Source organism: Salmo salar, chromosome 10 (genome assembly GCF_965601325.2).
Source record: "Salmo salar chromosome 10, fSalSal1, whole genome shotgun sequence".
In the NCBI taxonomy this organism is placed as follows: domain Eukaryota; kingdom Metazoa; phylum Chordata; class Actinopteri; order Salmoniformes; family Salmonidae; genus Salmo; species Salmo salar.
This window is the reverse complement of record NC_138300.1, coordinates 44156149-44167173: the sequence shown is the minus strand read 5'-3', so window position 1 is coordinate 44167173 and position 11025 is coordinate 44156149. Positions and strand designations below refer to the sequence as shown.

The 11025-nt window shown below is 44.4% G+C and overlaps 1 protein-coding gene across 1 annotated transcript; it reads left to right on the top strand.

Moving 5' to 3' along the window:
• Positions 1–931: 931 nt before the first annotated feature.
• On the top strand, positions 932–5029 carry LOC106560474 (coiled-coil domain-containing protein 17). The gene is made up of 7 exons (XM_014123431.3): positions 932–1085; positions 1549–1684; positions 2570–2692; positions 2950–3168; positions 3282–3319; positions 3506–3721; positions 3961–5029. Exons 4-7 carry the CDS (start codon positions 3127–3129, stop codon positions 4157–4159), a joined length of 495 nt encoding a protein of 164 aa, XP_013978906.3. The 5' UTR covers positions 932–1085; positions 1549–1684; positions 2570–2692; positions 2950–3126; the 3' UTR covers positions 4160–5029.
• Positions 5030–11025: the final 5996 nt, after the last annotated feature.

Sequence of the window (11025 nt, the reverse complement as noted above, 5' to 3'; positions counted from 1 at the left end):
CAATGCCACAGCATGGAGGGCTGGGAGAGAAGACAACCTACAGGGCAGTGTGTCAGAGAGTCTAGCCTTGAGGAACCTCACTGACGAGGTGCCTACCAACGCTCAATCCCACCCATCTAGTCATGCAATACAACTTATAGTCATCTTGATAGTCCCTTTAATATTAAAGAATATTACTTAACATACAGACAAATATCATGCTTTAATTTATCAGTTTCACAAGCTGAGGATGTTGATTGAGGAGAGCATGCCCAACCTGCCTAAATGACCCACTGAGACAGAGTGTCTGGAGATCAAGGTTTCAGGGAGGCAGTGGGGCCACAGGGAGAGGCTAAGAAAGCTGGCAGAGCACCATGACCGCCAGCTGGCAGAGATACAGGCCCACAACCACTTCCTGGAGCAACAGAGAGTGGGTAAGTAAGTTGCCGTAGACATAGAGAGTTTACACACCAATAAAATACGTGTACAGACAAATAAATACTGTAGATTGTATCTGATGATGCTGTTCTCCCATGTAGAACACGGGCTAATATGGAGACAGATTGACACCATACAACACAGAAAAAACAACACACACTATAGATACCGTTATGCAAAGCAAGCAACAGTGTGAGTAATTCAACACACTTTCACTTTGTGTGTGTTTGTCAGAGATAGTGAGGCAGCTTGGGGCCCTGTCAGGGAAGGGCAGCACGGCCCACCTGGAGACTATGCTGCTGGAGCTAAGGGCTCACAAGGAGTTGAACAGTCTCAGAGACCAGATCACCACCCTGCAGCCGGGTTGAGTTAGTTGTAGCCACTAGAGGGCAGCAGAGGACACTCTCACAACAGGCCTGCGGAACAGGTCGCATGGTAGTCCCTCCCTGTTTCAGTCCATGTACCTCCGTTTGGTGGCTAATGACCTTGACCCTGATGTGTTATAGATGTCTGTCCGAAAAATAAATAAATATGTTCTTCTGTGCTCTTCATAGGGTCAAAGAGGTTAGGTCTGACTCACACAGCCCTACCCTGCCTGAGGACACGAAGGGACATGTCAACTTTGACCTCATATACTCTGTGGATGGCCCCCTCTCCTCCCAAATAAGGTACATATGTCTTAGCGTACAGCTCTGATTAAACAGATGAATAGGTTACTTCATGGTAGAGATAGTACCACCTCTATGCAGTAGTATCAGCTATAGTGTGATCATCGATGCACCTGTTATTAGTGCCAGATTAGTAGCTCTTATGACATAAAAAAAACATGTTTTTATTGTCACATACATGTGTTTTACAGGGTCAGCCGTAGTAGTAAAACGTGCCTCTAGGAAATTAGGGTTAAGTGCCTTGCTCAAGGGCACATCAACAGATTTTTCACCTTGTCGGCTCGGGTATTCAAACCAGCAACCTTTCTGTTAATGGCCCATCGCTCTAACTGCTAGGCTACCTGCCGTCTGACGTTAGCATGCAACACCCCAATCAGTGCAGTAGGAGCAATGTATTACTATCCTGTTCCCTATCTGTATCTATGACTGTGTTTGACTGTGGCTGTGTGTGTTGGTATGACAGAGCTCTGAGGCTGGCCTACATGCAGTCCGGTGGATCTGTTCCAGCCGTTCTGGCCCAGGTGCATGCCTGCAGGCTGAGGCCCACACTCTGGAGCAGCAGGCCCAACCTGGGGCTGAAACCAGCTGCAGGAGGAAGAGTGAGTGTCAGTCCTGCATGGTCTCTCATTGGGGTATGGAGGGTGTCACATTTTATGCGTTGTTTCCACCGTCAGTGATTTGTGTCTATTGTTCATGTGTACCAGTGACTTCCGAAAGTATTGTTGTGTTATAGCCTGAATTCAAAATGGATTTTTTTTAAATGCTCACCAATCTACAAACAATACCCCATAATGACGAAGTGAAAACATTGTTTTCAGTCATTTTTTCAAATGTATTGAAAATTAAATACAGAAATACAGTGAGCTTCAAAAATATTGGGACAGTGAATGTTTTGTTTTTGTTTGTAATGATGTAATGACTATGAGGTTAAAGTGCAGACTGTCAGCTTTAATTTCAGGGTATTTTCATCCATATTTGGTCAACCGTTTAGAAGTTACAGCACTTTCTGTACATAGTCCCCCCATTTTAGGGGACCAAAAGTATTGAGACAAATCCACTTACATGTGTATTAAAGTAGTCAAAGTGAAGTATTTGGTCCCATATTCATAGCATGCAATAACTACATCAAGCTTGTGCCTGTACACATTTGTTGGATGCATATGCTCTTTGTTTTGGTTGTGTTTCAGATAATTTTTTCCCCAATAGAAATGAATGGTAAATAGTGTATTGTGTCTTTTTGCAGTCACTTTTATTGTAAATAAGAATACAATATGTTTCTAAACACTTTTAAGTAATGTGGGTACTACCATGTTAAGAATAATTCTGAATGAATCTTGAATAATGATTAGTGAGAATGTTAGACACACAAATATTATACCCCTCAAAAATGCTAAACTCCCCTGTTATTGTAATGGTGAGAGGTTAGCATGTCTTGGGGGTATGATATTTCTACCCACCCCTTCTCTCCCTCTCTCTCTGCCCAGAGATGAAGCATCCTCACCGGGCTGGGAACTCAGAGGTCCTCGCTGTGGAGCAGGAGAACCAGAGACTGGAGGAAGAGATCTTCAGGATACAATTGGCCAGGGAGAAACACTGCGGGGAATACGGTGGGTTGTCCTCTCCATCTAATCTTTGTCATGAATATAACATACGCATCATTCTATACATAGAGAGGCAACATTGCTGATAAACAATGACAGTAAGGAGTTACCACATTGTTACGTCATGCCAATAAAGCGAATTGAATTGAATACAGTGATCACCACGGGATGTATAGAATTAGAATACATGGAATTAGAATTCACTCTAATGATTCTAGAATTATTTTAATTCGATGGGATTCTATGTTCCCCTGATCCAGTAGCAGTGGGGTCTGAGCTCCATCAGATCCAGATAGAACACACCCACCACATGGCCAGCATCCAGGCTGAGATCAAGAGCCTTCACAGGGAGGTAGAGGGGGCAGAGAAGCTCCCAGGAACCAGAGGCTGCTCCCACCCCTTCCACCTCCACCCCTGTTCCCTGCCCTGCCCTGCCAGCCATGCACCATCCCCTGGCCCAGATTCATGCTCCTCCAGCCCTGGTAAAGCTGTGACATAAATATTGCTTTCGTCTATCCAGTTCTCTATGATCAGTGAAAATTATGTGAACAAAAGAAGACCCATATAGTATATCCACCCTATGTTCCTGTTACAGACCCAGCCCAGACCCCATTCCTCTCCCTACGACCCTGCGTGAGTCCATTATGACATCTATGTTGTCTTTAAGACAATTTGAGATTTCTATATTAGTCAAATTAAACCCTTCCTTTACTTACAATTATTAGAGACTATTTTATTGTCTCTAACACATTTTTAACTCTCTACAGGTGTTCAGGTATGAAATACCTCTAAACTACTCTAAACCCTGTTGGTTTGCAGGGCTGGTTTCGTGGTCTTCTATGACCTGGTGCTGGGGTTAGATGCCATGCTGAGGGTTCTGCGTCTAGTGCCTGGTCTCTACTCTGGGGGCCAGGAGGTGGGGCGTCCTACTCCACTGCTCCCTGTGAAGTGCCAGCTTGGAGGGGGTCTGCCTTACTCCCACACTGTGCCCCCCGGGAACTATGTCCCACTGGCAATCAAACAGCCTATGCCCAGGTAAGCACTGCACCCTGAGAAGAAAAAGTAACTGTGAAACTAACCCGTAGCATGTTGGCTGGGGTACATCAGTGACATCACACCTTCCCTTACAGAGAGACAGACTTGTCTCTTGCTCTGTTAGCTCAGTTTGCCTTTGAGTTGTGTGTGTTGTTCAGAAGGTCGCCGTTCGTGCCCACCCGGTTTGGAGCAAAAGGCACTTTGTTACATTTGTCTAAGACAAAACTCTCTCTCTTCAGGATGCAGCCGTCTCCCTCCTTGTCTTTGATGGTTGAGCTCCAGGCTGCTGGGGGTCTGGACGCCTACGTTCAGGAGGTCCAGAGGCTGGTGTCCCAGGGCTGGAGCTCTTCAACCAGCACAACTAGTTCCAGAGCGGGTACTCGAGGGTCCCAGTACGTGCCCTCCTTGTCCGACCCTTCCTTAGCCCAGGCCAGCTGAACTCAGTTCCCAAGGTGAGGGTAGACACCTGTCTGGCTGACTGCCAGTGGTTAGAATTAAGTTGGATTGGAATATCCATTCTACGTAATGATGGCTTAAAATTACAAAGAATATCATTACAGGTGATGACATAGGCTACAGTTGAAATCGGAAGTTTACATACACTTAAGTTGGAGTCATTAAAACTTGTTTTTCAACCACTCCACAAATGTCTCCACAAGTTTTGGTTTCCAAACTCCCTGCAACTCTTCAAGGAAACACACTCCTTACCATGTCAACATTACAGCTGTCAGCAGCCAGTTAATTTCTCTCTCTCCTTCCCTACACTGATCACAAGGACCCTCCCCCCATGGAGGAACCAAATCAGAGGTGAGAAAGAGAGATGTTGTGGGATGGAATCTCTTCCTCACCTCTGATGATGATGACTATGATGATTTAAGCATTTGGTAATCAGTAAAGGAATACTAATTCAGTCTGGAGAGTTGTGTGTCTTCATTTGATCACTTCCATTGATTGTTGTAAGTCAAATCAACTGTTAATGGTTGCATACACATATTTAGCAGATGTTATTGTGGGTGTAGCGAAATGCTTGTGTTCCTAGCTCCAACAGTGCAGTAATATCTAGCAATTCACAACAATACACACAAATCTAAAAGGAAAAGAATGGAATTAAGAAATATATAAAGATTAGGAAGAGCAATATCGGAGAGGCATTGACTAGAATACAGTATAATACAGTACATACATATGAAATTAGTAAAACCGTATGTAAACATTATTAAAGTGACCAGTGATTCCATGTCTATGTACATAGTGCAGTAGTTATGTGGAAGTCTTCTTCATTTTATGAATAAAAACTTGTTTAAATTGTTTGTTTTCTATTATGGTAATGATTATGGTAATGATGACATCTATTATGGTAATAATAACATAAACTCAATCCAAATAACTTCACAGATCTTCATTGTAAAGGGTTTAAACACTGTTTCCCATGCTTGTTTAATGAACCATAAACAATTAATGAACAAGTACCTGTGGAACAGTCATTAAGACACTAACAGCTTACAGACGGCAGGCAATTAAGGTCACAGTTATGAAAACTTAGGACACTAAAGAGGCCTTTCTACTGACTTTGAAAAACACCAAAAGAAAGATGCCTAGGGTCCCTGCTCATCTGTGTGAACGTGCCTTAGGCATGCTGCAAGGAGGCATGAGGACTGCAGATGTGGCTAGGGCAATAAATTGCAACGTCTGTACTGTGAGACACCTAAGACAGCTCTACAGGGAGACAGGACGGACAGCTGATCGTCCTCGCAGTGGCAGACCACCTGTAACAACACCTGCACAGGATCGGTACATCCAAACATCACACCTGCGGGACAGGTACAAGATGTCAACAACAACTGCCCGAGTTACACCAGGAACCCTCTATCAGTGCTCAGACTGTCCGCTATAGGCTGAGAGAGACTGGACTGAGGGCTTGTAGGCCTGTTGTAAGGCAGGTCCTCACTAGACATCACCGGCAACAACGTTGCCTATGGGCACAAACCCACCATCGCTGGACCAGACAGGACTGGCAGAAAGTGCTCTTCACTGACGGGTTTTGTCTCACCAGGGGTGATGGTCGGATTCGCGTTTATCATCAAAGGAATGAGCGTTACACCGAGGCCTGTACTCTGGAGCAGGATCGATATGGAGGTGGAGGATCTGTCATGGTCTGGGGCGGTGTGTCACAGTATCATCGCACTGAGCTTGTTGTCATTGCAGGAAGTCTCAACGCTGTACGTTACAAGGAAGACATCCTCCTCCCTCATGTGGTACCCTTATTGCAGGCTCATCTGGACATGACCCTCCAGCATGACAATGCCACCAGCCATACTGCTCGTTCTGTGCGTGATTTCCTGCAAGACAGGAATGTCAGTGTTCTGCCATGGCCAGCGAAGAGCCTGGATCTCAATTCCATTGAGCACGTCTGGGACCTGTTGGATCGGAGGGTGAGGGCTAGGGCCATTCCCCCCCAGAAATGTCTGGGAACTTGCAGGTGCCTTGGTGGAAGAGTGGGGTAACATCTCACAGGAAGAACTGCCAAATCTGGTGCAGTCCATGAGGAGGAGATGCACTGCAGTACTTAATGCAGCTGGTGGCCACACCAGATACTGACTGTTACTTTTGATTTTGACCTACCCTTTGTTCAGGGACACATTATTCCATTTCTGTTAGTCACATGTCTGTGGAAGTTATTCAGTTTATGTCTCAGTTGTTGAATCTTGTTATATTCATACAAATATTTACACATGTTAATTTTGCTGAAAATAAACGCAGTTGACTGTGACAGGACGTTTCTTTTTTTGCTGAGTTTAGCTCAAGTACAGGTACTACAGTTGAAGTCGGAAGTTTACGTACACCTTAGCCAAATACATTTAAACTCAGTTTTTAAAAATTCCCTGTCTTAGGTCAGTTAGGATCACCACTTTATTTTAAGAAAATGAAATGTCAGAATAATAGTAGAGAGAATGATTTATTTGAGATTTTATTTCTTTCATCACATTCCCAGTGGGTCAGAATTTTACTTTCACTCAATTAGTATTTGGTAGCATTGCCTTTAAATTGTTTAACTTGGGTCAAACGTTTCGGGTAGCCTTCCACAAGCTTTCCACAATAAGTTGGGTGAATTTTGTCCCATTCCTCCTGACAGAGCTGGTGTAACTGAGTCAGGTAGGCTTCTTTGCTCGCACACACTTTTTCAGCTCTGCCCACAACTTTTCTATATGATTGAGGTCAGGGCTTTGTGATGGCCAATCTAATACCTTGACTTGACTTTGTTGTCCTTAAGCCATTTTGCCACAACTTTGGAAGTATGCTTGGGTCATTGTCCATTTGGAAGACCCATTTGCAACCAAGCTTTAACTTCCTGACTGATGTCTTGAAATGTTGGTTCAATATATCCACATAATTGTCCTTCCTCATGTAGCCATCTATTTTGTGAAGTGCACCAGTCCCTCCTGCAGCAAAACACCCCCACAACATGATGCTGCCACCCCCGTGCTTCACGGTTGGGATGGTGTTCTTCGGCTTGCAAGCCTCCCCTTTTTTCCTCCAAACATAACGATGGTCATTATGGCCAAACAGTTCTATTTTTGTTTCATCAGACCAGAGGACAATTCTCCAAAAAGTACGATCTTTGTCACCATGTGCAGTTGCAAACTGTAGTCTGGCTTTTTTATGGCGGTTTTGGAGCAGTGGCTTCTTCCTTGCTGAGCGGCCTTTCAGGTTATGTCAATATAGGACTCGTTTTACTGTTGATATAGATACTTTTGTACCTATTTCCTCCAGCCTCTTCACAAGGTCCTTTGCTGTTGTTCTGGGATTGATTTGCACTTTTCGCACCAAAGTACGTTCATCTCTAGGAGACAGAACGCATCTCCTTCCTGAGCGTTATGACAGCTGCGTTGTCCCATGGTGTTTATACTTGCGTACTATTGTTTGTACAGATAAACGTGGTACCTTCAGGTGTTTGGAAATCGCTCCCAAGGATGAACCAGACTTGTGGAGGTCTCCAATTTGTTTTCTGAGGTCTTTGCTAATTTTGAAGGTAGGCCTTGAAATACATCCACAGGGCACCTCCAATTGACTCAAATTATGTCAATTAGCCTATCAGAAGTTTCTAAAGCCATGACGGAATTTTCTAGAATTTTCCAAGCTGTTTAAAGGCACAGTCAATTTAGTGTATGTAAACTTCTGACCCACTGGAATTGTGGTAAGTGAAATAATATGTCTGTAAACAATTGCTGGAAAAATTACTTGTGTCATGGACAAAGTAGACAGACTTGCCAAAACTATAGTTTGTTGACAAGAAATTTGTGGAGTGGTTGAAAAACAAGTTTTAATGACTCCAACCTAAGTGTATGTAAACTTCCGACTTCAACTGTATCTAATTTAGCTGTAATCTCTAATACATTTTCACAACACACATTTCCAGTGAGATCAATCCCTTGCTTCTTGGAGGAAGAAGACGTAGAGAAGTGTTGGGTGTCATTGTGGACAGGGTGAGGGGAGCACCTCAGGGAGGGAAGCCCCTGCACATTGACCCGGTACCAGTACCCCTGTATTGCCTTGTTATTGTATGTACAATTCTTGTGTTACTTTTGATTGATTTGATATATATTTTTATTTCTTGAACTGCATTGTTGGTTAAGGGCTTGTAAGTAAACATTTCACTGTAAGTTCTACACCGGTTGTATTTGCGGCATGTGACAAATAGCATTTGATTTGAAGCCTTTGACTGACAGGATACAGCCAGAGGACTGGAAAGGTGAGCCAAAGCCCGGGGAATTATCTGTGTGTGTGAGGAGGGGTGTTAAATGTTGTACCTTGTAGTGATGTGGGATTATCAATCTCTATGTGTTTGTCTGTATCAGTCTTCTGGGCAGACAGGGTATATGTCTATCTGTGAGGCAGGTTTGAGAGCCTCATCAGACTTTATTTTCCCTACTTGTTGCCTCTCACAGGTGCTAATGTGTGGGGACTCAGGATTCCACTGCTGCACTTCCACAGCACGTTACTCCATAACATATGGTGACTTCATCTTTGGGGAATCCCTTTGAGCTGTATGGTGATGATGCTGTGGTCAGACTGCAAATCTACAGTGGAGATTAGGCACCACCGCTCTTACCCCTGACCCACGTTTAGCCCCCTCCATCACTCCCTCCAAGGACTGCTTCCAGGTCAGCCTTCTCCACCTGGTGTTCCTTTGATTTTATTGATCAATTAATCAATTATTACACTATGACTGGTAGACCATCTTTGGGCCTCTGTATCAGTTATGTGTTACTGCTTTGTGACAGGTGTCTGTGGATGGAGCCTTGGACCTCCCAGGGTCAGGCTATACCCTAGATCTCTGCTCCCTCAGCCCCGCTGGAGCCTTCTTCCATGGGTCCCGCTGGGTGGCCCAAGGTCCCCCAACACCCATCCTCCACCTAGACCCCAGCAGCAGCCTGACTGCACCCCAATGGACAGACGGATTCAAGGTAGCCAGACTCATCTATCTGGTGGGCTACTAATCACAGTCCTACTAGGGTTAGGCTCTGGTCACATCCTTGAACTGCATTTTGTAATGCTCATCACATCTGAGGACTGGGTGAGATGGGTACAATACTACTTTTTAATGTCCATATGTTACAGAGAACTTAACAACTTTTGCTCAATTCAACCCTGTAAGTACATAAGTGAGTTATTAAATTCTACTAACCAATTTTACTGAGACTAAGAAAAGACAACCTATATTCTGAAAGCCCCCACATCACTCAATCTGCTCCTATGAATGAACCTGTAGGGCAACCACCCTTTACTCTACACTGCACCTTAGAGACTGCTGCCCTATGTACATAATCATTGAACACTAGTCACTTTAATGTTGACATACTGTATTCTATTCTTTGAACACTAAATGTTTACATGCTGTTTTACCCACTTTATACAGTGCATTCGGACAGTATTCAGACCCCTTGACTTTTTCCACATTTTGTTACATCATAGCCTTATTCTAAAATGGATTAAATAAAAAAATGTTCCTCATAAATCTACACACAATACCCCATAATGACGAAGCGAAAACAGGTTTTTTGACATTTTTGCAAATGTATGATTTAAAAAAAAACAGAAATACCTTATTTACGTAAGTATTCAGACCATTTGCTATGAGAATCGAAATTGAGCTAAGGTGAATCCTGTTTTCATTGATCATGTTTTTACAACTTGGAGTCCACCTGTGATAAATTCTATTGATTGGACATGATTTGGAAAGGCACACACCTGTCTATATAAAGGTCCCACAGTTGACAGTGCATGTCAGAGCAAAAACCAAGCCATGAGGTTGAAGGAATTGTCTGTTGAGCTCCGAGACAGGATTGTGTCGAGGCACAGATCTGGGGAAGGGTACCAAAACATGTCTGCAGCATTGAAGGTCCCCAAGAACACAGTTTGGAACCACCAAGACTCTTCCTAGAGCTGGCCGCCCAGCCAAACTGAGTAATCTGGGGAGAAGGGCCTTGGTCAGAAAGGTGACCAGGAACCTGATGGTCACTCTGACAGAGCTCCAGAGTTCCTCTGTGGAGGTGTAAGAACCTTCCAGAAGGACAACCATCTCTGCAGCACTCCACCAGTCAGGCCTTTATGGTAGAGTGGCCAGACGGAAGGCACTCCTCAGTAAAAGGCACATGACAGCCCACTTGGAGTTTGCCAAAAGGCACCTAAACAACTCTCAGACCATGAGAAACAAGCTTCTCTGGTCTGATGAAACCAAGATTCAATTCTTTGGCCTGAATGCCAACCATCACATCTGGAGGAAACCAGGCACCATCCCTACGGTGAAGCATGGGGGTGGCAGCATCATGCTTTGGGGATGTTTTTCAGCGGTAGGGACTGGGAGACTAGTCAGGATCGAGGGATGGATGAGCGGAGCAAAGTACAGAGACCCTTGATGAAAACCTGCTGTAGAGTGCTAATGACCACAGACTGGAGCGAAGGTTCACCTTCCAACAGGACAACAACCCTAAGCACACAGCCAAGACAACGCAGGAGTGGCTTCGGGACAAGTCTCAATGTCCTTGAGTGGCCTAGCCAGAGCCCGGACTTGAACCCGATCGAACATCTGTGGAGAGACCTGAAAATAGCTGTGCAGCGACGCCCCCATCCAACCTCACAGAGCTTGAGAGGATCTGCAGAGAAGAATGGGAGAAACTCCCTAAATACAGGTGTGTTATGACTATGAAAAGCCAACTGACATTTACTCCTGAGGTGCTGACCTGCTGCACCCTCGACAACCACTGTGATTATTATTTGACCCTGCTGGTCATCTATGAACATTT